Here is a 27888-nt window from a genome sequence, read left to right on the forward strand (position 1 = left end):
GAACAGACGCGGCGATGCCACGCAAGGCTCGGGAGAAGACGTCGAGGGCGCGAGTTGGAACGAAGGCTGACAACAACCAGAGAGGAGCGGAGAGGGGATCGCACGGGAGGGGACTGAGGACGCCTGCGTAAGAGCCCTTGTTTTTTGAGACGTTCGCACAGCTACTGCTGATGACGTTCATCGTGCCCGAGACGAAGAGCAGATGTGCGAAGTGAGTTTGTAGTTTTATTTTTCTTCTCTTGGTTCTTTATTGCTCGTGGATGCACGTTGGGCGATATTGAGTGTCGAGGCCTTCGCGAGAGCCTGGGGCTTGATAGGGAGCATGGAGAGAGACGAGGATGTTCTAGAGTGGATACGGAGAAGTGCGGAGACGAGAGACAGACATGGCATTTGAGCGGCCGGGGAGAAATGAGAAGGGCCCCTCTGTAGTTATGGGAGAGGCATCATTCAGATTTCGCGAGGAGGGGTAGGTCTCGGGTGGAGAGTCTAGATCGCCAGGGAGGGAGAGGAAATGGAGATGTAAAGACCGAGGTGGCGTGCCTATTATCTGTAGACCGAGGGAGACGGCCTGGACGAGCGGATGACAGTACTCGGTAGACATAGGCGGATTTTTCGTTACGGCGCGCGACTACGCTCTCGTCGCAAGCCGTTTCGCGGAGGAGATCCTGAGACGGAGTAGAGAGTATGGCCACTGAGGATCGAGACTAGTACGGATTTGGCGCTGCGCTTTCGGAGGTGCGGAAGATTGCAGATCGGAGAAACGGGCGGGTATGAGTTGTGTTGACGGGACGCTTACTTGCGACGGGAGGAGGGGGGGATCGCATATCGGCGCGAGCTCCACCGTCGACGGATGGAGAGAGGGAGGTGGTCCTGGGAGGCGGATTGTGAGTTCTTCCTAGAGTTGTCTGTTCGTTCTGTACTAGATCTATACTACACCGTGTAATGACGCTGATGTCGTCTTGCGCCCGGTTACTGGTATAATTATACTACAGACAGGACTGTTCAAATGCAGTAGTTCTTAACGCGTTACGTTATAATATGCACGCCGAACTGGGGACTGTCAATTGTTGTGGTTTCTGTGCCTGAATACGTATAGATCATACAACAGCGGTGCTTGAGAATGTTGAGGGTTTCTTTCCTTACGGATATAAACTATCACGACAGGACATCCTTGTACATGTATGCTTTCTCACTTCTGATCATAATAATTAACACACGACTGTCCATAGGGCAGTTTCTGATCAGTTACCTGTGGTGATAGATCATGAACAGCACACTGTTAGAGATCGATGTTGTCTTCTCCGATTAATCCCGAGTATATATGAACAGGTAGTACACAACTGGTAATCGTTGTTTCTTTCGGAGTCCTGACGGATGATAAGCGTTACACACACGGGGGGCATCTAAGGGGAGGTTTGCTTTGCACATTGAGTCAATTGAGAGAGGTGGATAAAGTATACACACAGCTGTAATTGTGTTCTTCCGACTTACAGGATATAATGATACCACACGATGAATGTATATGGTTGTTTCTCGAATCTATAAATCTAGATATGTAACACCACCGAGGATACCATGTGACGGTTTAGGTTCGCTGAGACCGATGTGAGAGACCGATAGATGCATAAAGTGAAGGATCGACCCATCTACTGTATGAATGTGGATTGGTCTCTTGAGACGACGATGAGAGATATAGTATACCGACACCAGAAGACGATGAGGAGATGAGAGAGGCGAAGAGATGGAGGATCGATGACGAGAGACGAAGAGAGTGAGGAGAGAGATAGAGAGGAGGTAGATAGCAGAGTGTAGGAGAGAGAGAGAGAGAGAGAGAGAGAGAGAGAGAGAGAGAGAGAGAGAGAGAGAGGAGAGAGGAGAGAGAGAGAGAGAGAGAGAGAGAAGAGAGAGAAAGAGAGAGAGAGAGAGAGAAGAGAGAATCCAATTCACACAGGACACGGATAAGACAGGAAAAATACTCAGATATTAATCCCACCCACTTTGCCAAAGCACAGCCCCCACACCACTAGAGGGATCAATTCCACCACCAACTTACCATCCTGAGACAAGGCCGAGTATAGCTCACAAAGATCTCCGTCACGGCACAACCAAGGGTGTGCGGCGCCAACCAGACACGGATCCGGCACAGCCAGAAGAGGACTGACCCCCCCCCCCCATAGCCTGGTTCCTCTCTAGGTTTCTTCCTAGGTTCTGGCCTTTCTAGGGAGTTTTTCCTAGCCACGTGCTTCTACACCTGCATTGCTTGCTGTTTGGGGTTTTAGGCTGGGTTTCTGTACAGCACTTTGAGATATCAGCTGATGTAAGAAGGGCTTTATAAATACATTTGATTTGATTCAGAACCATGGACAGCATCTTGGTAGACCCTCTGCACCTCATTGGAAGCATGGGGGAGCTCCCTAGTCTCCAGCACTACAAATCAGTCAAACATAAATACATCAATAAAACAAGAGTAACTGTGTCCCAAATTATTTACACCCGAAGAATGACAGGTCCACCAGAGACAATGATGTGCTACAGATCACTCTTCCTATGCTGTTCTCTCAGCACTCCCATTCACCTCCTCCCTAGGGAGAATAGACTTGGGACTTATTGATAAGACATGAATCCAGAGAATGGACCTATTCCAAAGCTGTTTGGTAAACACTTCACTCATATGATAAATTATTCTGTTACAGGGCATTGAGCAGCCTTTTAAGTGGCAGACTTCTGTATCATAATGAAAGTCTACCTGGGTAGACTAGGATAGTGTTATTAATTGGCTGACATAAGTGTCCACAATAAGTTCATTATTTTCACTGTAAACAGGAGCATTCAAGCCTCTGTGCCCAGAAAGTGGTGACGAATACCGCCCAGTTACTGAAAAGTATCTAATCATTTTCACACAATGCAATTTGAGTTGTATATGAGTTAACAGGCACTCAGACTTTGTAAACTCATGGAATTTCACAAAGGAGAATGGCCTGACTACAAACCAATTGTAATGTGATGGATACTTAACTTCCTTACTGCGGACCACTGGCAGAAACACAGTCCTGTGGCTGTCACCACTGTAGGGACACCTGACAATGGAAACAAGAAGTCCTGAACCCAGTAGTTTACCATTGAAAAATAAGTCAATAGGGATTGATCGTCTGTGAACAATTGCAATTGGCTTGTAGTTGTTGGTTTCGGTAGTAAACATGTAAGAGCACACAGTCACTGGCGGGTCCCATCGGTGAGAGTGGAAGTACCTGTAAGAGGATATTAATATTTTAAATGTTGAATAAATGAATGTGACAAAATTTAGTCTAGACATACTCTACATTTGAGAGTACACTATAAGGAGCATGATGACACCAGAATGTTGGTTCACAGATCATAGGGGCTTACAGGAGGCATGTAAAGGTCTAAAAAGGGCCTAAAATTGCCACTTTCATCATGATTTTCTAAGAAATTGTTTGTGTGATACAAATGTAAAAAGGCATGTCAAACATTTTCCTACCAATTAACTTTCTGTGAGAATTGCAAGAACAATCTGAGATACCAAAAATATTAGCAGCCTACGCTGGTGTGGAATAGGCCAATAGATTATTTTTTATCAACAATCTGAAAGTAGGCCCAAGGAAAATAATCAATTTGACCTGATAGGGAAAGAGATCTGATAGAGAAATAGACCATCAATATGTTACACACCTGTGATTGAGCACCACAGTAGGTGAATGGAAAGCGAAAGGTAACAAAGTGGTCAGCCCTGGTTTTGGACTTGCAGTTCTGGCTGTGGCTGGAGGGGATCTGGACTGTGTCCAGGTTCAGAGGGGGGAAAGTGGCATTCTGGAAGATGGTGATGAGAAACCTTGTCCTTGTCGCAGTGCCCAGGAGAACTTCTCAATGGTGGATTGTCAACCTTGCTGATTTCCTCTGAAGGGAATGTTTACAGACTGCTGATAACTGATATAATCTCACACTATAATGCTACTGAATACATTCTTTCCACAATGCAACTTTTGTATTATATAACATTAAGGCAAAGATTTTGTTACCTTTCAGGATGCATTTTACAGATGAGAGGCACTCTCTTGGTGATCTCAATTTGGCCCTCTTCTAGCATAGCCTTGATGACCACTGTCAAGCTGGCAATATCTCCCTGGCACATTAGAATACAAGCAAGGTTAACGTCAGCCTTTATGTGCTACAGCAAAAAAAGAAAGAGATTGAATATTAGCGGAAATAATTAGCCTACTTGTCTTTTGACGAGACAGCCATAATAGGGAACAGAAAAGACAATGAACCGGTCTGTCTCTCCCATGAGATACTGGCACTGAAGAGCAATATCTATTGGCCTGTAGTGTCCACCATTTTCATCTGTGTGAATTTGACTACACAGGACATTATCAATTAGCCAAAACCACACATATAACCAATGATATTGCCATTTGATTGATCAGGATTGAATACATAAGTTACTTACCTTGGACATAAATGTTAAACGGAAAATGGATGAATTGCTCTTTAGGAATGTAGAGAGACATTTACCCATTATGACCACTCACAGTGTCATTTATGTCTTTTTAAAGTGCGGTTGAAAGTATGGATTATATCCCTCTCGCTCCGCGCAGATTCGAGTAACAATAACAAATGATCTCTGATGTTCAGCAAACAGTGGATATTGGGCCTGGGTGACCATCCACTGGTGGGGTGACACAGCTGGGGGTCGTTAGGGTTAATTGCCTTGATTAGAGCCTTTCTGATTCACATTGTGTCAGGTTTTGGCCAGGACTGTTCTGGTTTTTTGTCACTAGATGTCCCCACTGCACCTTTTTTGTACMTTTTGTTTTTCCCTTGCTCTAATTATTGTTTGCACCTGTATGTCGTTCCCTTGTTAGTATTTAATCCCTGTGTGTTCCTCAGTTCCTTGCTCAGTGTTTGTATGTTAGCACCCAGCCCCAGCCCAAGCCTTGTTGTGAACATATATTTTTCTCTTGTTGGATTTTCCAGAGGTTCTCTGGTTTTGTTCTTTTGTATTTTGTATTAGTCTTTTAAGGTTTGTTTTTCCCTTGCTGTTTTTACCACTTTGTGGATTTCTTTGTATTTTGGAAGATATCTATTTTTTATTAAACCACCATCTCTAGTACTGCTGTGTCTGCCTCATCTTCTGGGTTCTGCCGATTTAGTGACTGTTTCTCGCACCGGGTCCTGACACATTGGATGATTCATTGGTGCATGAAAGAATCTCAAACCATTGAAGCAAAAATTATTTCACTTTATTTCATATTTGTTTCATTTTCAAGACAATGTCATGTACTTTATAAAAAAAAAAAAATAAATGAGACCAAGGTGTTGAGACCCAGTATCCTCGTCATCCCCATCATTTGTTGATTTGGTCTGTACTCTTGTTGTAGATAGGATTTTTATATTCACATTCTGGGAGAGAGCGCGAGAGAGAGGGAGTAGTCTCAATGTAAGATAAGTTATAAGGATTATGATTATACAGTATGTTGTGAGGGGACAAAAACGTACTCTCTTTGGGTTTCTTTCTCCAAAAGCTTCCTGCAATGAGAAGGAGACAAGGCATTGATAACAAAATGCTAGAGTGCATATTGATTTGTATCAGAGATTACTGTAAAGCATAGTGCGTAGGATACCTCTTTGGCGGTTGTCCATTTGGAATCTTCCCTCCTGGTTGGTCTCTGCCTCGTTTGCTCTTTGGTGGATGTCGATCTGAGCTCTGGCTTGCTCATTGATCTCTGCTTGGTTTGCTGTCAGAGTTCACGACAAGTCAATGTAATTCATAAAAGGATCACTGCAAGCTGATACTGTAAATTGCTAATTGAAAAGCTCTGACTTTACCATAGTAATGCCGTCCGAGACTTGATTGGCGCAATCTGCTCATGAGTTCTGGGGAAGGAAAGTCCATTAAGTTCAGTTACTTCTGAATGCAACATGAATACCAAGCAGGATGAAAATATTGGTATCATTGAACAAGGGAAAATTATTATAGAATGTTGACTGTATGTTACATAAAGTATAGCTCACCTCTATGAAACCCTCTTCTTTTCTCACTCAAATCTCTCACTGGTTTATTTTGGTATCTAGCTGGTTCGTGCTGGTTTATTGGTGGTTCATGCTGAATTCCGGTTGGATCATACTGAATTGTGGTTGGATCCTGCTGAATTCTGGTTGGATTTTGCTGAATTCTGGTCGGTTCATGCTGCATTCTGGTTGGATCGTGCTCATTGTTTTCTGTTGAAAGGAGGGAAGAGAACAGTTCAAACTAGGTCCATGTAGAAAAGGAAACAACAACATTAAAATTCCATTCCAGTCCATTGACTGAAAATGGTAAATCTAAAATAATAAACGTACCATAGATAGGTCGCTCATTGCCGGCCCCTAAAGTAAGACAAAAACAGATGTGAGCATCAGTCTGTAAATGCACCATGACTTTGTACTGTGGTCTTGTTTTGGTAAATATAGAATGATGTTGTAATGTTGCATAAACTTAACCACATGGATTATAAGACACTGTGTGCGTGCGTGCGTGCGTGCGTATGTAGCCTACATGTGCTTACGTTTTTTACCTCTCTTCTGTGCCACGTCTCTCCCAACATCGTCACTACATGCAACGTCCTCAGGAGGTGTACTGGATCCTGTCATATTATACAGAATTCTACATTAATTTCATGTTTCAATCAGATTTGAAAGGGGTGCTCAAATGCCATAGAGGTAATAAAACAAGGAAAGGCACTGCTATAAGATTATCATTTGTTCAGGCGTTATGTCTTTATTGAAAGTACAAGTACATCACATTTCACAAACATATTAGGCTACTTTGAAATATTCCACAGCTTAATGCCACATATTGGGTGGCATTAAGATATGCATGTAGGCCTGTTTAAACTGTGCAATGTACATCTTTTTAGTAGGATATGTAGCTACATAACTGACATGGTGTCACGTCTGCTCCCGCTCTTCCCCCCTGGGGCTCGAGGGCGCCAGGCTGCCCTGCATCACGCACTCCTGCCATCATCAATTACGCACACCTGTCTTCCCTCGTCACACRCATCAGCGATATTGGATTCACCTGGACTCACTCATCAGCTGTTTATTACCTCTCCTATATTTGTCAGTTCCCCTGCTCTGTTCCCTGCTGATGCATTACTTGTTTTTGTCTTTGTTACCCTTGTGCTGACGCTGTTCCTGTCTCCTTCCATGTCCGTTCCTTAGTAAATGTTTGATTCCCCGTACCTGCTTCGTCTCTCCAGCGTCAATTCATGTGACACATGGAAGCAGCTTGCAAAGTTGCCCAATCAGCATCATAACATTTACATCAGAAAGAAAGGATGCTGCTTAATGCTCAAAGGAAGATTCAAATTAGCCTGAATAACTGTCAATGTACTCAGTGTAGCATACTCTATACTGTGCAGTATGCCATGCTAGCTGCTTCATCAATATCATTCCAGTACTGAAGTAAGACTGAGGGAGTCAGAAAGAGGAACATGGAGGTGCTCACGTGTCCATTTCACCCAGCAGAAACAGCCACTCAGGAGCACTATGAGGACGGCCACACCACCGACGCTGAAAAACAACACTTGCAGATCTGTACTGTCTGAAGAGAGGAAGAGGTGGTTTTATTTAAATGTGCCTTACAGGAAACATTAAGCAAGAGGGCTGCTTGGTTGAACCTGACCAGAAATAGGTTGGCCTTCACATAAAGTGATTGTGTAAGGAAAAACCGACCACATGCGGTGTATACAGAGTGCATCTCTGCAGTTTGCATACACTGTATGAAGTCTGCACCAATTATTTTGACTCATTACTGGTGACTTGAAAGGGTCCTAGACTTTCGGATACAACAGTATAAGAGATTATTGTTCTAATCTAACAATAAACTGACTTTCTCTTGATACAAATATTTGGTTGAGGTCACAAGAAAAATCAAACCTACAACTCAGGTATTGTTACAAGCACCATTCTCCAACCAACTGAGCCACTGGAACAATATACTACTGTAGATACTAGCATAGTGTTACCTTGATCAAGTTCCTCAACTTCCACTCGATGGCACTGGTCATGACTCTGTAGCTCACAGCAGTAGGAACCCAGGTCTGAGGCCTGAAGGGCATCGATGCTGATGGAGAAGTTCCCCAGACCTCCCTGATTGAGGAAAGCCTTCACTCTGCCCTGTCTAGGGTCCAGAAAGTCCACCTGATAATAATACATTCGTATTTTATTTACATATTATTTGAAGAGCGCTTTTCATTACATGCAGAAATTACAAAGCTGTACATTAAAAATAAGGTAAAAAATGCTTTTAAAAGGCTAAACTCTCAAAGCTAAAAAAGAAGGCTAGTATTGTACATGATATGCAGACAACCGAAGGAGGCAACAACCTTCCCAGAGGATGTGATGTTGACCAGGCTGGCACCAGAACCAGAGATCTGGTTCCACACCACCCATCCATGGCCAGGGCTGATGCCCAGAGAGGTAGACCCAAAGCTGCATGACAAGAGCACCGCAGAGCCCAGTGGAGCCTGGACGGTGGATGTGTTACAGGAGTCATGGCAATGTTTGTTACCTAAAGGAGGAGTTTTGGGTTTGGATGGTTATCAGGCTCATAGACAAAACGTTGCAATGTAATGGTTAAAATATACAATTCTCAGCAGCATACATACATTTTTCTATTGTAAGCTAAATATAGGGTTTGAAAAATCACACCATTATTTTCCTGATGCACAACACATTCACGACAGGAAGCGTCTCTTCAATTTCTACTCTCCCATTCTACATCTATTCTCTCATATCTCTACATAAAATGCTATATCTATATTATCATTATCTTAAGCACTTACCCATTGAAGCAACAGAGGTATAACACAATACCATCCAGAAAAAACAGCCATCAGTTTTGACCAAGAACATTTTCTGTATTTTAATATATGGTAGTGAGTGGTATCAGAAATGTAAGTGAAAGTATCAGGCACATACATCCAGTAGCTACTATATGAGCAAGGTAAATGGCAAACCTCTGCAACTAAGTTCAGACACAGAGGCAATCGATTAGGTCACTTCCTGTCTCAGCAGCTGTGCCTCTTTCAATTATTCCCATTTAATTTTATACATATCTGAAAACATTTAATATAGTGTTGCATTTTAACTGGTACTTGATATATTTATATGTTATAACATGTTTAACAACAGTATTACATGTTATTCACATGTTATAACAATCTCAAGTACAATCTCAAGACAGCTTTTTCTGTGATTATAAACAACTATGAAGCATATTCATGCACTAAAATAACCTGGTTTATGTGCATGACACATATAGTTAATTTAGGTTCATAAATGCTTATTTTACTGTATTCACCCCAATACTATTTGTAGCTGCAGCCAATGGAACAAAGTTCTGAGCAGTAGCACAGATGTGGTCTTCTTACTCAGAAGACCACAGTAGCTTCCTGTTGAAGGGGGCCTTCAGTTGCAAGTGATATGCAGAGGTGAACCACACTCTCTAACAAGGCCTCTGTCTGTTGGATGGATGCAGCGTGGGGTGGGTTGATAGTCAAGAGTGAGACACAAGCATATGTACTGCAGATGAACATTTGGTAGTAAGTATTTTTTTATTCTAGTTCTCATGTTAACATGTCTTTTGACAAGAAAGTAGAGGTTGTAATGAACACACCTTCAATATGAATCCCTGTGTGCTACACAATGTTGACTAGAGAAAAGTATACAAAATACATGCATACAAATTAATATTGTAAAGACTGATCATGGAAATAAAAGAGGCAGAAATTTTACTAAGATCAACCATTTATTTGTTATTATTATTATAAATGTATTTATTATTACTTGGGTCTTTTGGAGGATCTCAATTGGAAAAAGTCCATCCTCTCCTCGATTCCTCCGTCCTCCTCTCCTGCATGAACTGGAAACCGATAAGGGGTCGAGTGGTCGAGGAGTGTCAATTCGTTAGAATGCGAACAGAGTCTGCTCACCTCCTTGATTACCTACTTTGGCAGAGAATACTCAAGAGTGTATACACACCCCCTTTGAATCAGCTGCTGTTTTCTCGAAGGAGAAAAGTGCACACATTTAAAACGATACGCTACTTATCCTTTTATCTATAACATGTCTTGCATACAACTAGTTCAATTGGTTTTTGCACTTTACACATTTATTTGGGGATTCCACCCCTCTAGAAATCCTTTGCTTGATGACGCATGAGTGGAGAAGGAGAGTCATTTAATTCAAGCGCATTTGTTTTCACGTTTCACTCCGCGATTCCCTTTGACCTTTTTCAAAAGCAGGCAAGGAGAGGACAGAGGAGAGGACGCGAGTCGTCGAGCAAATCCAATTGAGATTCTCTCTTCGTCTTGTCACTATAGTTTTTGTAACTATTGTGTGTGTTGTCACAAAATACATTCACCATGACTACTCAAGCAACTTGCTTCCTTTTCAACAAGGAAAGACAAATCATCTGTTGACGTGACACATAACTTTGTGGTTAAAACCAAAGACTGACACTGAAGACAACCAGGAAATCGTTTCTATGTTGAATTTCTTTTCCAACCTGTTTCATGCATTGCAAATCATAAAACCTTCATAGCCATGCTACATCTGCCAACACAGTTTGAGTAGCTCATATCAGACATCTCATGCAACACCTTTCATCAATTTAAATAGAAAATGGGGAATGTCTGTCAATCTAGTTTGTTGTTTAATCTAAGTTGTTAGACATGTGCTCTCATAGTTGACCCTGGTGACAGAAMGCGACTTTGTAGAGGTACACAGAGGGCCTCTTGTCACCTTTGTTAGAGTAATGTCACTGTCTGTGGTCCAGACCGGATACAACTGAAACCCACTTTCAGTTCTGCTGGTCTGCTGGAGACAAGGGAGAGAGAGCAGTTACAGGAAACATATCAAAAKATCAATTCAAGTTTAAAATGCTCCCTACAAAAACAGAACTGAAAATACACACCTACTGTTTCCACTTCATGCTAAATGTATTAAATGTCATGTATTTGTATTGTAATGATACATTGTATGTAATGTACTGCATGTCAAGCACTTTCATATGGGATCAATATCATGCCAAATGTATTGTGAACACACAGCATGTCTTTTGTATTTGTGTATCATGATCTGTACAAATAAGTAGCAATCCACWAATGTAAATCACCAATCCACAAATGTAAAATCGCCAATCCACAAATGTAAATCACTATCCACAAATGTAAATCACCAATCCACAAATGTAAATCACAATCCACAAATGTAAATCACAATCCACAAATGTAAATCACCAATCCACAAATGTAAATCACCAATCCACAAATGTAAATCACCAATCCACAAATGTCAATCCCCACAATACAATCACCAATCGCACAAATGTAAATCACCAATCCACAAATGTAAATCACCAATCCACAAATGTAAATCACTATCCACAAATGTAAATCACCAATCCACAAATGTAAATCACCAATCCACAAATGTAAATCCACTATCCACAAATGTAAATCACAATCCACAAATGTAAATCACAATCCACAAATGTAAATCACAATCCACAAATGTAAATCACCATCCACAAATGTAAATCCATCCACAAATGTAAATCACTATCCACAAGTGTAAATCACTATCCACAAATGTAAATCACTACCACAAATGTAAATCACCAATCCACAAATGTAAATCACCAATCCACAAATGTAAATCACCAATCCACAAATGTAAATCACTATCACAAATGTAAATCACACAATCCACAAATGTAAAATCCACTATCCACAAATGTAAAATCACTATCCACAAATGTAAATCACACTATCCACAAATGTAAATCACTAATCCAAAATGTAAATCACTATCACAAATGTAAATCACCAATCCACAAATGTAAATCACCAATCCACAAATGTAAATCACCAATCCACAAATGTAAATCACCAATCCACAAATGTAAATCACTAATCCACAAATGTAAATCACAATCCACAAATGTAAATCACAATCCACAAAGCTTCAGCAGTACGACTTCACAGTGGTGCACAGGGCAGTGGCACGCCACTCCAAGTCCCGTCGGCCCTGTACTGCAGACGGGTGACGCCACTGTGAGAGGGCCGTGAGAGAGAGCTGTGTGCAGTGGAGAGGGTCTGTGCCACAGTGTGTCGGGCGAGCAGGCCTGTCTGCTGTGAGCTGCAGACTGCCGCTGTGGGTGAACGGGGGCAGCAGCAGGGACAGAACACAGACCTACAGCCGGTGCAACAGTGGGTAGAGGCACAGCCAAGGCCACCATTGGAAGAGGTGGCAGCGCTCTCACTCGCGACAAAGGGTTGTGGTCAAAGTTTGAGAGACTACGGCTGGCTGATGGTGTGCTACAGCAGGCATGGAAGGAGTCAGCTACGGGAGAGGAGAGGTGGCAGGTGGTGGTCCCAAAAGCATTGCGGGAGGCTGTTCTCCAGAGTACCCATGGGGGGTGGGGACTGGACACTTTGGGGTCACAAAAACACTGCGCCGCCTCCGTCAGGGCTTTTACTGGGGGCAGCACAAGAGGGATGTGGAGGACTTTTGCCGCCGCTGTGACAACTGCACAGCGAAAAAGGGCCCTCCAGCTCCAACAGTTCCCGGTGGGGGCTCCCATGGAGAGGGTGGGAGTGGATGTAGTTGGGCCGTTCCCCACCACAAACAGTCGAAACCTCTGGGTGCTCATGGCCATGGACTATTTCACAAATGGCCTGGGAACAGGAGGCAGAGACCACTGTCGACGCCCTGACAGCAGGGATTTTCAGCAGGTTCGGTGCTGTCCATCCACAGCGACCAAGGCARAAACTTTGAGTCCCGTGTGTTCGCCACCATGTGTGAGAGGCTGGGTATGCAAAAGACCCGCACTCCTCCTCTCCATCCTCAAAGTGATTGTGTGAACAGCCGCTGAGAAAAAAAACACTGGTTGACTTGGCAAACAAGACAAAATAGCACAGACAGACAGAAAATACAGGTATAAATACTCCGGAAATAAGTGGGGAAGATGTGCAACACCTGGAGGGGGGTGGAGACAAGCACAGGGACAGGTGAAACAGATCAGGGTGTGACACATACTATAATTGCTGCAACCTTGAAAGGCAGGCATCAACATGGCCGAATGAGAGGCTGTCAGCGATTTATAAAAATCACTTTCTACGTATACAAACTTTTTTTCTACAACTACAAATCACTTTCTGCACGTGATAACTTTTTTCTACGACTACAAATTGCTTTCTACTCGTGACAACTTTTCGTTTTTTTCTTGTAGTCAAATCCCTGCCAAAAGTCAGGTGACCTAAGCGCTTCCAAATATGGAGTTGCAGGTTTGCCATATCTCTCCTAGGTACAAATCTTTATGACTCTCATTTTACTTACTTGGAAATGACCTGCATATCTACAGTTTTAAAAACATTCTAATGCAATATATCGATTTACAAATACAAATCAAAAGGTGTTTGTTAGTGGATAGTGATTTACATTTGTGGAAAGTGATTTACATTTGTGGATCGGTGATTTACATTTGTGGATTGCCACTTATTTGTACAGATCATGATACACGAACACAAAATGCATGCTGTGTGTTCACACTGTCTGTCTGACAGTGAGGTTGTGATGTCATCACCTCATAGCATTGAGCACACCAGAATAACTTTTTTCATGTGCAGTGTACGGAAGAGCATATATGAGAAGCTATCAAAAACTTTTGACAGGTTACAAGCAAGTTACGATCAGACTGATTTGGTTGAAGCAGTTTATTTTTCTCAGACCTAACATGTTCCACTAGAAACATGATTCGAGAACACATTTTGCTGACTGGTATGTATTCTGTTTTTGAGCATTAGGCATTCATTTATTCAATTAATGTAAAGAGTGATAAAAGGTCTGTATTGTCACTTCAGACCTGACATCTCTTTGTTTTACAGTGATATGCACAGTAGCAGGCTTCAACATTTTCACAAAACCAGTAAAGTATTTTCCGAACGATGATAAACTATTTGGGCAAACTACTGTTCAGTCCAAAGCTGGGTAAGTCACTACGGCATCATCTGCTATATGTTATATCAAATTAATTTGTGTTCATGTCATATAGACCTACAGTACTGTATTACATCTAGATTATGTTCTCCTTATCCATGTTMTCTTATGTAATTCAACAGGGTATTGGTTACATCACCAAATTCTAGACCCCAGAAAGTATTCAGTTGTGGTCTGGAAAAATGCACAGAAGTCAATATCTCAGGTAAACTATGCCACTCTTGCTAATACAAATTTCAGAAGTAGGTTCAGTTATTCTAGTACATTTCAGGGCTTGTTTTTGTTAACCATATGCTGAATCCAAGTCAACTTGTTTTGTAGCCAATGCAGGTGAAGGACTCCGACCCATCGTGGCAGTGACCAACAGTTTGACTGGATCGATAGAGCGGCACATGGTATTTATTCTACAAAAGTTTTCTACATTCATAGAGATGTTTATTTAATATCTCTATCTCTATTTAACCTGCTGTGTTGCCTTTTATTGAGTCATTTAATTTGTCATTCACAATAAGTCACTCATGAAAGTGTCATGAATTTTTATGACATTTGTCCATGATTTGTACATGATGACACAGTATATTGGCTGTATAACAAATAGTTATAGTAGTTCAAGACAACTAAGAGCTGTGTTGTATTTCATTTATGTGTATAAATGAGATGGGGAGTGAGGAGTGAAGTATTAGAGGGGGGGTGGGCTGCAGGTCAGAGTGGGTGCCATGGGAACTTGTACATCAGTAAATCACATAAGAGTAGCAGCAGAATCGTTGCCTRGTCAATTGTCTCTCAGCAAAGCCACAGCTTCCTCCTCTGTAGGCGTCAGACGCTAGTAACGTCTGCCTTTCACATGACTTCACTTTCAGCATGAAAAATGGGTCCCACTCTTCCGTTAACACTTTTTCCGATGTAACTGATTATTTTCATCTACTGTTAGATTGTTTTTGCTAGATGGACTCACAGAGAAGGACCACATCTCTGGTCTAAAACAATACATATTTGTCTGTAAGTCTAGCATAGAAATGCTTCCTCAAACTCTGTTGATAAGATTATTGAGAGTGTACTCTGACTGTGTCTGCTGCAGATATTAGTCGTGTTCTCACCATTAAGTGTCACTGTGGTCACATTCAGACAGACACTTGCATGCACGCAGGCATCCACATCCGCTTTTTGAACACAAGGTGTAGGAAATACCATACACTGCCCTGGTACCTTACAGTGGCATCATATTTTTTATCTTCAAAGAAAGATGTTTGTCCAGCGAATTAAATCAAGTTCCAATCGTCTTTATCTTGGGCCCTATGTTGCCCCAGGAATTAAGAGGATTAAGTCAGTAAGCAAGTTATCTTGTACACTATCAAACTGATCGGGCCATAGAGTTATCCTACTCAACAGTATGCCATGTGGCCTGATGACTGGCTCTGCTCTCCTCTCACCAGGTCTGCCAACAGGTCAGGAAGAAGAAGAACATGAATGAGGATCTTAATGCAAACTGTACACTCCTGTCTGGCCTTCTGAAGCATGAGGTGTATTATCCTGCCACGTTAGGTAGGCATTCCTATGATACTGAACCAATGGACACAGCTGTTAAAAAGTTAGATCTCAGATGAACATAGGGAAATGTAGACTATGGAAACACACTGTACATCCGCGCCATATATGGAGTGTAAAGTTAGTAACGAATGTCTACATTTTCTGAATTTAAGTTGTAGATCAACTGGAAAGAAACATCTCCATCAATAACAACAATAACAACAACAACAATAACAACAACAACAACAGTGATGAGGATGATGAGAAGGATGGTGGGTCTACATTTATTACAAATGCAGGGAAGTGATGTTCATGTTTGTTTTTTTGTTCATGTACAATATCGCTGTTTTGTTTTTAGATCCTGGGACTGAGATTGCATTTGTACTTGATGGATCTGGTAGCATTGAAAGCGAAGACTTTAAAAGGGCAAAAGATTTCATCACAACTGTGATGAAACATGTTTGGGAGAAATGTTTCAATGTAAGTATTGATCAACATTAATGCACACTTCAAAAAAAGATTTGGCCATAAAACTCTGCTTTCTCTTGAATTGGCATTAAATAAAATGAATGATAATGCTTTATTGTGATAACAAAATAAATTGTTTTTTCTTTTTAGTGTGAATTTGCTGTTGTTCAGTATGGATCGAAAATCAGAACTGAACTGTCATTGAATGAGAAAGATGGGCCAAAAGCTATTGAAACGGTCAAAAACATTGAACAGATCGAAAACGCCACAATAACTGCTTCAGCTATTATCTATACAATGTAAGTACCATACTATTATCTATACAATGTAAGTACCATACTATTATCTTAAATCGCAAGTACATACTTTACCTTATACAATGTAGTACATACTATTATCTATACGAATGGTAAGTACGCATACTATTATCTATACATGTAAGTACCATACTATTATTATACAAGTAAGTACCATACTATTTCTATACAATGTAAAGTACCATACTATTACCTATACAATGTAAGTACCATACTATTATCTATACAATGTAAGTACCATACTATTATCTATACAATGTAAGTACATACTATTATCTATACAATGCAGTACCATACTATACCTATACAATGTAAGTACCATACTATTATCTATACAATGTAAGAACATACTATTATCTATACAATGTAAGTACCATACTATTATCTATACAATGTAAGTACCATACTATTATCTATACAATGTAAGTACCATACTATTATCTATAACAATGTAAGTCCATACTATTATCTATAATGTAAGTACATACTTTATCTATAATTATCATACAATTACATACATAATACTACTATTATCTATACAAATGTAAGTACCATACTATTATCTATACAATGTAAGTACATACTATTCTATACAATGTACTACCATACTATTATCTATACAATGTAAGTACATACTATTATCTATACAATGTAAGTACCATACTATTATCTATACAATGTAAGTACCATAACTATTATCTATACAATGTAAGTACCATACTATTATCCTATACAATGTAGTACCATTACTATTATCTATACAATGTAAGTACCATACTATTATCTTCAATGTAAGTACCATACTATTCATCTATACAATTGTAAGTACCATACTATTATCTTACAATGTAGTAAACTATTATCTATACAATGTAAGTACCATACTATTATCTATACAATGTAAGTACCATACTATTATCTATCTGTAGTACAATACTATACATACATGTAAGTACCATATATTATCTATACAATGTAAGTACCATACTATTATCTATACAATGTAAGTACATATATTCATCTTATACAATGTAAGTACCATTACTATTATCTATACAATGTAAGTACCATATATTATCTATACAAATGTAAGTACCATACTATTATTTATACAATGTAAGTACCATACTATTATCTAATACAATGTAAGTACCTACTATTACTATACAATGTACGGTCCATATTATTATCTAATACAAATGTAAGTACATACATATTCATCTTATACCAACATGTAAGTACCATACTATTATCCTATACAATGTAAGTACCACATTACTATTACCTATACAATGTAAAGTACCATTACTTATTACTATACAATGTAGTACCATATATTATCTATACATGTAAGACCTCTATTATACTGATAGCATATCAATCATACTATCTTTATACAATGTAAGTACATAAATATTAATCTATACACATGTAAGTACCATACCTATTATCTAAAATGAAGTCCTAACTATTATCTATAACAATTGTAAGTACCATACTATTATCTTATACAATGTAAGTACCATACTATTATCTATACAATGTAAGTGCCATATTATTATCTATACAATGCAATTAACCATACTATTAATCTATACAATGCAAGTACCATACTATAGGCCCATATTTTATATCATTTAGATTGCAAATATCATTACATTGTTGAGATTTGATTACATTTGTATTTTCAGTGAACATGTTTTTGTTCCTGAGAATGGGTCTAAAGAGGACTCCAAGAAAATCATTATAGTGGTGTCAGATGGAGCAATATCCCATTGGGATAAGAAACATTTGGAAAAAGCAAAGAATTTGCTTGAAAGAGAAAATATCACCAGATTTGCTATTGGGGTGAGTTTTCTCATTTGTGTATCTTTTAATCCATCTTCCTGGCTAAAGTAACAGGTTTAATCGATTCAATGAAAAAGTTAGCTCATATTCTGGTATGTCAAGACGTAGATTTTCGCTGTACATTTATGAATCACAGGTTGGTACTGAAACCAAAATAGATGAGATGAAGATTATTAGCAACAGTGAGAGTAACCTGTTCTTGGTTGGTGACTATAAAGCCTTGGAGGGCATCCTCTCCAAGCTAGAGACCAGTATCATCAAAGGAATTGAAGGTAACACTAAAAGGCTGTAATTATCAGTGTAACCTTTACATTGTGTCCAATTATCGTCATATACTGTATGTGTGACAGGCACTGACAGACACTGACACACTGTAAGGTGCAATTTGCATCCTACTCCATTAGATATATTATTTCTGACTCACTTTATAACAAAATGTTTGTGTTGCTCCGATTTATGAACCAGGAATCAAGCAGGGGGATGGCTTCCAATTTCAACTCGCCGAGGCTGGATTCAGTAATCACATTGCACTAGATGTAAGTTGTTTGGTTTTCAACTTTTCTTTTTACACACTGGTTTTCTAGTTGGTTTAAGGCCAAAGTCTGCAGTCTAACCATATATGAGATGCAGTTTGAGGATCATAATAGTATCTCTATCCACTCTCTATTTTTTATTGGCTTCTGGCTATAACATCCTTTCCCTCTTCCTAGGGGTCCTTACTGTTCGGCGCTGTGGGGGCCAATGACTGGAGTGGAGGAGTGATCTTAAAACACCCCAAGGAGAATAAGGTCACCTTCTTAAATGGGTCATCCTCAGAGCCAAGGTTCTCCTACTTAGGTAAGTTTAATTTGTCCACAACAGATTATGGGACATGCCGTTTCACACACAAAGTTTCTGAAGGTTTTTGTTTTGTATTCCTCATCCTCATCCCGAGGCCATAACGGAAGGTCAGAGCTGCCAACTCTCACGCATTGGCCATGAGACACACAAATTTGTCCCTCTTCTCACGCCACACCTCTTACAGTATATCTAAAATATTGAAAACTACTGCATTTATTTTTCAAATTAGTCCATTAGATAGTCAGCGTGTTACGTTTTCAACTGTGCTCCAAATCGTTTTGAAATCAGAGAATCTGCGCCTGCAATTTAACATCACAAGCAGAACCTCTATCATTGTCCTGTCTTGCCACAGCAGGAGAGAGAACGTTCTTCGCTGAGTTTATAAACAGTAAAAAGAGCAGCATGCTAGCGCTGTTTTATGAACAATGTTACTCCTGTCCCTATTGCAGAATGCAGCCTTTTGACAGCATGCACTAAAGTCGATTTAATCCTCACTAGTCCCCAGTATGTTTGGTAGGGTGACCTGATTTGTAACTCTGAAAATTATTTTGACAAACAGATTTTGAACCCAAAAGTGTAAGTTTGATTCTAGAGGGGGGACGATACATAATGATTTGGTTAGGGTGTAGGGACAGATTTATGTAATCTAACAGGAACACAACTGTTATTCCCCACACTCATTTTATTATTCCACTTCTTCCAAATTTTGAAAGTGTAATCACATATTTGAACTCTGATATGCCTACTTGTATTTTTGCAGCCATTCATGGACAGTTTTGAATAGTCATAAAAATGAGCATGGGATATTAAATGCTCCAGGTATCAAATATAATTTTTTACATTTTAGTGTTGTGCAGATGCTAGGCAGAAATGGTGAGGGGACTCTCAAAGCACCATATTTTGTCTATGTAAAGAAAGATGATGGCAAGGATCTACAACTAGTAGGCATAAACCACGTGAACATTTATATTCATTAGATTTTCCTTGAAGGTTGGGTGATTTTGCGAAATTAGCCCTATTTTAAAGTGAGAGTTGACTCAATCATAATTTGGTTACCCACTGCCATCAACCATTAATATTAACATTTCCTGTGCAGAGCCTTGGTGTAGTGAAAACACTCCCCAGCACGTGTCACATACAACTTTCCACCTGAGGACAGAGATCAGTCCCTGCTTCCAAGCTTCCCACTCTTTCTAGAATTTGTCTATCTCATTTCATTATCATCTGAATAAAGTGTCAAACCACCTAAAAAATATTAGCATACTTTAAATGTAATCCCCCAAAAATCTAAAAGTAACAAAGTCGTCGAATTTGGAGTGTTCATTTAATGTTCAAAGCATCCTGAATACACCTGACCTGTGGTTTTTATTGAAAGAAAATCCACCCTAGTCAGAGGCATAAGCCATGTCAAAATACGTAGAATTGCAGGAACTTAGCTATAAAACAGTACAATGTTCCTGGGGGAGGACTCTGTGCCCTTTCTTGGGGTTGTGCCAAGGGGCAATGAAATTCACATAGCATATCTCACTCCAAGCTTTCTTCAAAAGTTGGCAGTCCTTCTTGAATGTATTCTGTTAACTTCTGTCTGTGTGTCCCAGGTTACAGTGTTGTGTCTGCCATGGGCCCCTCAGGGACTCTGTATATCTCAGGGGCCCCTCGTCACAGCCTGACTGGTGGGGTCTTTGTCTTTATTGCAACTTCACACAAACTGCAGGAAATACTACTGGGTGACCAGGTAGGTCTATGTGTATAACAGATATATTGTGAAATCCAAGAAATCTAAGAAATCAACTTGGAGAGGTATCCATCTTTGGTTCCACTGTTAATAGCACACAATCTGATGCTTACTGCCATCATGTGGAGGTTACAAATAATAACCCAAATCTCCACTCTACAGGTGGGATCTTACTTTGGCTCTGTGCTATGTGCCCTGGACTTTGACGGGGACACTAAGACAGACTACCTGCTTGTAGGAGCACCATACTTCCACAAGAGAGGAGAGGAGGGCAGAGTGATCATCTTCAAGCTAAACCAGGTCAGTAGAAATGCACTCATAAAATTGTATTTCGGTGCTCATAACTGTACTTTTCTGATGGTTGTGAGGGTTGTGTCCCAGGCCCAGGGTAAGTTTGATAAGGAGTCCTGGGAGTGGCATGGGCTGGACAGCTACATATATGCCAGATTCGGTTCGGCCATCTCTTCTGTTGGAGACCTGGACGGAAACGGATACAATGACGTGGCAGTTGGAGCTCCTCTGGAGGAAGATGAGATATGTGGCTGTTCTGGAAGCATCTATATCTATAACGGAGTCCAAGAAGGACTTCAGAGGGACCACTCTCAGGTGATTTAGTAGAAGTCTAGCTTGCTGACAAAGAGCCTCTTGCTATGATCCTGATGCCTGCAGTGAAAGGACTTTATACAGAACCCAAACATAACATCACACATAGTGTTGTTCTTGTTCTTACTTCTAGAGAATTAAAGCTGCAGAGTTTGAGATGAAACTCCGCCACTTTGGCCAGTCTGTGAGTGCATTCTCTGACAAAAAAAGTGCTGACGGGAGGAGACAGCTTTACATCAGTATCGGGAGCCAAGGCACTGTCACTGTCCTGAAGTGAGTATAGACAGCAGGAATATATGTCCAGGAAGCCCTGTACTGTATATGTCCACCACAGATGTGAATACTGTTTAATTTAGTAGAATGCTCTTTWAAAAAAAAGTGCTACCTAGAACCCCTAAGGGTACTTCGGCTGTCCCCGTATGAATCGCTTTACGGTTCTAGGTAGCAGCTTGTTTAAAGAGTGTATGCGCTGTTCATTTACTGAATAATCTCAAAACTCTGAATTTCTACCAGAACAATCCCTGTCATCGTGTTTAAACCCAAGCTGACCATGAAGCCTAACACCATCCCCACATCCGCRCAGACAAACTCAAAAACCAAGATGGAGCACGTCACCCTGGCCATCTGCTTCCAAGCACAAAGAGGAAATATTGGCCGTATGTACAGTACAGTTCTCATCACCCATCGTCTCAGTTGATATAAACTAGAAAATGTGGATGTATTTGCTGAGAACTACTGAATCACTTATTGTGTTCCATGATTTGCTTGTTTTTTAGCTGGTGAAGAACTTCCCATATCTTACAACATAGATCTGGATGCAGGGCAAAACAAAAAGCGCCTGTCTTTTGAGGACAAAGCAAATGGGGAAGGCATCTTCATTATACTTTATGATACAAACTGCCTTACCCCCATCAAACTGTTTTTTACGGTAGGTTTCTGAGGTGTCTACACCCATTACAAATATTATCTTTAAATCTCTATTTTAAAGTATGAACAGTCTCCAGTAAGACTTACTGATGAAACTTAATCACACGAGAGAGAGGGATAGACACATGTCGTTTTTTCTCTCTTTCAGGGTTGCTATGACTGCTTCTCACCGATAGAGATCAAGCTAAACTTCAAGTTGAATACCACTGAACCACCTCTCCGCATTCTGGATTTCTGTACTCCCACAGAGTTCACAGAAAAAGTGAGCATTTGGTAGCCTACTCAACAAAGTTGTGAAAAACTGTTCAAGAGTAATTTTTTATTATAATAATTATTATGCTATCGTATGTGCTGTCAATTGAAATCTTCAGATTCAATTTGAGAAGGAGTGTGAGGTGAAAGACAAATGCAGGGAAAACATATCCCTATCTGATTCAAGGCTGAGGTAAATTAGTTTTCAATCACAATGCCATTATTTTTCTATATCGTGTCTTCTCCTGTCTACAAACATCTTTAACAAGGTGGAAATAATAAGTCATTGATTTTATACCCAAACAGATGATTTATTGTCCTTTTTATCCTGTCATTTGTGTAACAGCAAGAATATGGTCATAATCGGAACGACCCAGAACTTGATGATTGACTTTAATCTGACCAACGTTGGGGATAGTGCCTACATGACAACACTTGTTCTGGCATATCCCAACATGCTCCTTTTTAACAAGTTCACAATGGTAATTTCTCCTCACTGAAACAAAAATCAATTTGTTGAGTCCTTAGAACAAGATTTGAGGTTGGAAATATTAGGTCAGCTTTCTTGCATTGACTGACAAAGGAGTCAGCAACTGACTGACTATTGTTCATTCACAGAAAATGGAAGGGTCTGTTTGTGAGAACCAAGTTAAAGAGAATATTTCTTATTTGAAGTGTCGTCTCTTACATCCAGTCTTCAAGAAAAATACCCAGGTACCGATACCCACCATGACTTCACTAATACAGCCTAGTGGCATTGCTCAAGCTAAATGTCTCCCATCAAATCGAAATGTCCTTTTTCTCTGACCTGTCAACATGTTTCTTTTTTATTTTGATACCCTAGGTACATTTCTCCATCTCCTGGCAGCTTGTGAACAAGAAATCAGAGATGCGAGAGGCTGAGATCACAGCAAACCTAACATGGTTTGAAACTTTCCATACCGATACTTCTTAAATGATCTTCGGTTTGAGTAAAAATTTAGCATTTTACTATTTTATTTCAATGAAGTTGTCTACATTTGTCCTTCCTATCATTGTTTTTAGTGAGAATGGTGGCACCCAGGTTTTGGATTTTAAGACGTACCACTTTGGAATAAAGAATGCTTTAAAGATCCAACTGACTGGGTGAGTTAAGACGGAAAGATAGTAAGAGAGGGATGATTTCAATGCAAAGAATGTCTTTATAAATCCTACTTAATGCTGTTGAATGCTTGATTTCAATTCCCTTCAATTCATCTTTATTTTTCTKCTACCTTGTTGTTTACAGGGAGGCCACACCGAACATTGTAAAATTCACGGACCAAACCATTGAGAAGTTAGACCTGACATTTAAGTTTCAGGTATGCTTGCTATGTTTTTCCGCATGTTTTCATCTTTCTATAATGTGTTCAAATCAAATTAAATTGATTTATAAAGCCCTTTTTACATCAGCCGATGTCACAAAGTGCTATACAGAAACCCAGCCTAAAACCCCAAAGAGCAAGCAATGCGTGTGTAGAAGCAGAGTGGCTAGGAAAAACTCCCTAGAAAGGCAGGAACCTAGGAAGAAACCTAGAGAGGAACAAGGCTCTGAGGGGTGGCCAGTCCTCTTCTGGCTGAGATTTATAAGAGTACATGGCCATTAAGGCCAGATCGTTCTTCAAGATGTTCAAACGTTCATAGATGACCAGCAGGGTCAAATAATAATCACAGTGGTTGTAGAGGGTGCAATAGGTCAGCACCTCAGGAGTAAATGTCAGTTGGATTTTCACAGCCAAGCAATGAGAGATCGAGAGAGAGGTCAAGAGAGAGGTCAAGGTCGAGTCAATCAGTCAGTATGGGACAAGACAAAAACGTACGGTGAACAGGTCAGGGTTCCATAGCCGCAGGCAGAATAGTTCAAACTGGAGCAGCAGCATGACCAGGTGGACTGGGGACAGCCAGGAGTCATCAGGCCAGGTAGTCCTGAGGCATGGTCATAGGACTCAGGTCCTCTGGGAGAGGAGGGAGAGAGAGAATTAGAGGGAGCATACTTAAATTCACACAGGACACCAGATAAGACAGGAGAATTACACCAGATATAACAGACTGACTCTAGCCCCCCGGCACATAGACTATTGCTGCATAGATAATGGAGGCTGAGATGGGGGAGGGTGCAACCAGGCAGGATATAACCATACCCATTTTGCCAAAGCACATCCACCACACCACTAGAGTGATATCAACAGACCACCAACTTACTGAATATAGCCCACAAAGATCTCCTCCACCGCACAAGCTYGARGGGGCGCAAAACCGGACAGGAAGATCACGTCAGTGACTCAACCCACTSAAGTGACGCACMCCTCCTAGGGACGGCATAGAAGAGCACTAGAAAGCCAGTGACTTAGCCTCCGTAATAGGGTTAGAGACAGAGAATCCCAGTGGAGAGAGGGGAACCGGCAAGGCAGAGACAGCAAGGGCGGTTCATCCACCAAGTGCCTTGCCATTCACCTTCGCACCCCTGGGCCAGACTATACTCAATCATAGGACCTACTGAAGAGATGAGTCTTCAGTAAAGACTTAAAATGTTGAGACCGATTCGCCATCTCTCACATGGATTGGCAGACCATTCTATAAAAATGGAGCTCTATAGGAGAAAGCTGTGCCTCCAGCTGTTTGCTTAGAAATTCTAGGGACAATAAGGAGGCCTACGTCTTGTGACCGTAGCGTGCGTGTAGGTATGTACGACAGGACCAAATCGGAAACATAGGTAGGAGCAAGTACATGTAATGCTTTGTAGGTTTACAGTAAAACCTTGAAATCAGCCCTAGCCTTAACAGGAAGCCAGTGTAGAGAGGCTAGAACTGGAGTAATATGTACACATATGTTGGTTCTAGTCAAGATTCTAGCAGCCGTGTTTAGCACTAACTGAAGTTTATTTAGTGCTTTATCGGGGTAGCCGGAGAGTAGAGCATTGCAGTAGTCTAATATAGAAGTGACAAAAGCATGTTTGCGTCTTTAATGTGCTTGCTGAAAGCAAGACCACTCTAGAATTGTACGTACATATTACTATTCCGCCCACTCTAGTGCTTAAACCACCTATAAGCTATCGAGACCAAACAAACTTTAGAATGTCCAGACTGTTCCAACTTAACTCAAATAATTGTTTATGCTATTTATACCTATGTACCATAACCACATTTGCATAAATTAGCATAAATCATCATGAATATGGTGTCAACCACAAGAACACAGTGACACTTCAAATGCTACTGCTCGTTAACCATTTCAAATAAAAACATAAAAAACTAACATTTTCAAAACGTTATAAACGATAACAATTCAAATTAGATCAAATTAGCATAAAATAACCCACCAACAACAATAGTAACTGTTGAACAGTTCAAGCTAGAGACACCAAACCAACTTTCACATGTTCAGGCTGCCCTATCCTATCAATCAAATGATCCTTCAAGACAAGCTAGCAAGCACACACATTTTCTTCAGGAAATGTACTTTTTGAGTTCTATAATGTGTATGTTTGCATCTTTCTACAAATATTTTCTCCCTTCCAGCTTCACGGTGAGAACGAACACAATGCAACTATACGCGTTAACATTACAATAACAGTACAGGCACGTTACGCCACAATTACAATCAAGAGTATTACACCTAAGGTATGTTAAAAACATCCAGACATTTCTATTGTTCTAATATTTGGTACCCAGTATTCGGTCCCTGACATAATCATTTGGTTTGGATTCCAGGGGAGATGTGGAAATCCAGAAGTAAAAGTGAGTTCCATCCTTTGTCATTACACCTATAATATAAAATGATTCATGAAATCAAAATATTATGCAGCATATTTGTCTTAATTTGTCAGCAAGAAATGACAAATAAGAAATATATTAGCCAAAATAACTTATATCTACAATGGTTAAATGTCACTATTTTGACATAATGAGAACATGTTGCCTTTTGAGTAGTAAATATGTGTTCTTCCTCCAGGCCTCCGGGGAGTGTCTCATTCGGTGTTCAGTGACAGATGTACAGGAAATCACGGTTGAGGCTGAGGCTTCAATCAGCAAAGTTTTGGTTGGTAGATGCACCTTTATTGACTTCCTCTGCAATATAGAGATGAAGATCCTTACACATTTTATGATTTTTATGGTCAAAATGCTTTGTTGTGACCATCCATCATCAATCATCAATCATTACAGGGTAAATCTGAGAAGATTACAGCTAAAGCCACTCTGGGATTTGATGAAGACCGATTCGAAGCACTGGAATTGAGATCGATGGAATCAGTGGGTTAAACGTTCAATAATAGAGATGTCAGATTTAAATAATTGAATAGAATAGTTGAAAATGTGTATTTATTAATTTACATACAATATTGGAAAAGTTTAACGATCTTGTTCTGTCTGCTCTGCTTTGTGGTTCTGCTTCCTAGGTGGAGGTGATGATTATCAAACTGGCAGTGGAGAAATCATTGCCCGTCATCATCGGAGGCTCCATTGGAGGCTTTCTATTTCTAGCGATAATCATTGTCGTACTCGTTAAGGTAATAATGAGTGTTTTTGATGTTTTTGTACATCGAATACATGTTCAACTACTTTAGATTGGGCTTGATTGAGCATACATGAACCAATAAAATAATCGTAGAAGAGCAAACCCTGCCAATCTGGCACTCAAGACAGGCTAAATCAAACACTAAAACTACTTGAAAGATTTCAATTTAAACCCAGGTCTGACTGCCTTGTGTGTACAGTACATTATTTCGGTTAAAGTATCAAGGCATCACTATTCTAATCTTTCCTTTTCGTACTTGCAGTGTGGCTTTTTCAAACGACGCCATCAAAAGGATATAGCAATGGATGCTGAGTGATGCTCTGTCACTGGTAAGATTAGTGCTAAATGCTAAATTAGCCTTTTGAAAGCTGGAGCCTTGTGTAACTTGGGGAATTTTCCAACTGCACGCTGGATCTACATGGTGTTCCACTGAACTTTAGCCTTAGCAGCCAAAATGCACATAAGAAATTTGCATTGTTGAGTGATTTAATGAGAACCTTGAAATATGATAAAGCCATGTGATCCAAGAGACGCTTTGTTTTGAGTATTTTTTTGTATTTCTTTAGTATTGTACATTCATACATATTCAGATAATTGACTGTGATGACTGTGTTTTAAAATATTTTATATGGTACGGTTTTATACAAAATATTACTCAATTAGAATATAGCACACTTTTTAAARGTGACTCATGTTTGTATTATGAGAACTTTGAAATATGACAAAGCCACATGATTGATGAGCCACTTTGTTTTGAATTTGTTAATTATTTTGTTA

General features: G+C 40.1%; 2 protein-coding genes, 1 long non-coding RNA gene and 1 pseudogene across 5 annotated transcripts; 1 reads left to right on the forward strand and 3 right to left on the reverse strand.

Moving 5' to 3' along the window:
• The window catches only part of LOC111956746 (probable ATP-dependent RNA helicase DHX40), an 11662-nt pseudogene extending 11481 nt beyond the window's left edge, over positions 1–181 (reverse strand).
• Positions 182–2330: 2149 nt separating this feature from the next.
• Positions 2331–5192, reverse strand: LOC111957500 (uncharacterized). The gene is made up of 5 exons (XR_002876410.2): positions 4466–5192; positions 4238–4373; positions 4038–4141; positions 3691–3915; positions 2331–3248 (listed from the first exon to the last, which is right to left on the reverse strand). It is a non-coding gene; the product is annotated as an uncharacterized lncRNA (long non-coding RNA).
• A 44-nt stretch (positions 5193–5236) lies between these two features.
• On the reverse strand, positions 5237–8999 carry LOC111958921 (uncharacterized). 3 transcript variants are annotated; one of them, XM_023980294.1, is made up of 11 exons: positions 8844–8999; positions 8385–8569; positions 8025–8199; positions 7505–7600; positions 6564–6641; positions 6358–6384; positions 6031–6237; positions 5845–5892; positions 5640–5753; positions 5515–5544; positions 5237–5418 (listed from the first exon to the last, which is right to left on the reverse strand). In XM_023980294.1, the coding sequence occupies exons 1-11, from the start codon at positions 8911–8913 to the stop codon at positions 5363–5365; spliced, it is 1086 nt and encodes a 361-aa protein (XP_023836062.1). In that variant the 5' UTR covers positions 8914–8999; the 3' UTR covers positions 5237–5362. The 3 variants fall into 3 exon arrangements, with proteins under 3 accessions (XP_023836062.1, XP_023836052.1, XP_023836043.1); XM_023980284.1 differs by having other exon boundaries at positions 5237–5544; positions 6573–6641; XM_023980275.1 differs by having other exon boundaries at positions 5237–5544.
• Positions 9000–13686: 4687 nt separating this feature from the next.
• itgae.2 (integrin, alpha E, tandem duplicate 2) lies at positions 13687–27640 on the forward strand. The gene is made up of 31 exons (XM_023980308.2): positions 13687–13842; positions 13950–14052; positions 14184–14266; positions 14383–14456; positions 15495–15603; positions 15762–15860; positions 15947–16068; positions 16207–16355; positions 18065–18221; positions 18358–18493; positions 18687–18757; positions 18932–19058; positions 20660–20796; positions 20959–21096; positions 21178–21402; positions 21533–21672; positions 21913–22055; positions 22176–22327; positions 22475–22588; positions 22698–22771; positions 22925–23060; positions 23197–23292; positions 23423–23502; positions 23623–23703; positions 23846–23918; positions 26115–26216; positions 26307–26333; positions 26548–26634; positions 26760–26846; positions 26993–27103; positions 27374–27640. The coding sequence occupies exons 1-31, from the start codon at positions 13815–13817 to the stop codon at positions 27425–27427; spliced, it is 3315 nt and encodes a 1104-aa protein (XP_023836076.1). The 5' UTR covers positions 13687–13814; the 3' UTR covers positions 27428–27640.
• Positions 27641–27888: the final 248 nt, after the last annotated feature.

This window comes from Salvelinus sp. IW2-2015, linkage group LG4p (genome assembly GCF_002910315.2).
Source record: "Salvelinus sp. IW2-2015 linkage group LG4p, ASM291031v2, whole genome shotgun sequence".
Taxonomy (NCBI): domain Eukaryota; kingdom Metazoa; phylum Chordata; class Actinopteri; order Salmoniformes; family Salmonidae; genus Salvelinus; species Salvelinus sp. IW2-2015.

Bases quoted from the DNA above. Each gene is read 5' to 3' on its own strand.
- LOC111958921 (XM_023980275.1), bottom strand. From the start codon at position 8,913: ATGTTCTTGGTCAAAACTGATGGCTGTTTTTTCTGGATGGTATTGTGT. The intron at 8,200-8,384 runs GTTGTTGCCTCC...TATTATTATCAG, and splicing joins ACATCACATCCTCTGGGAAG to GTGGACTTTCTGGACCCTAG. The intron at 5,754-5,844 runs GTAAAGTCAGAG...GAACTCTGACAG, and splicing joins TCTCGGACGGCATTACTATG to CAAACCAAGCAGAGATCAAT.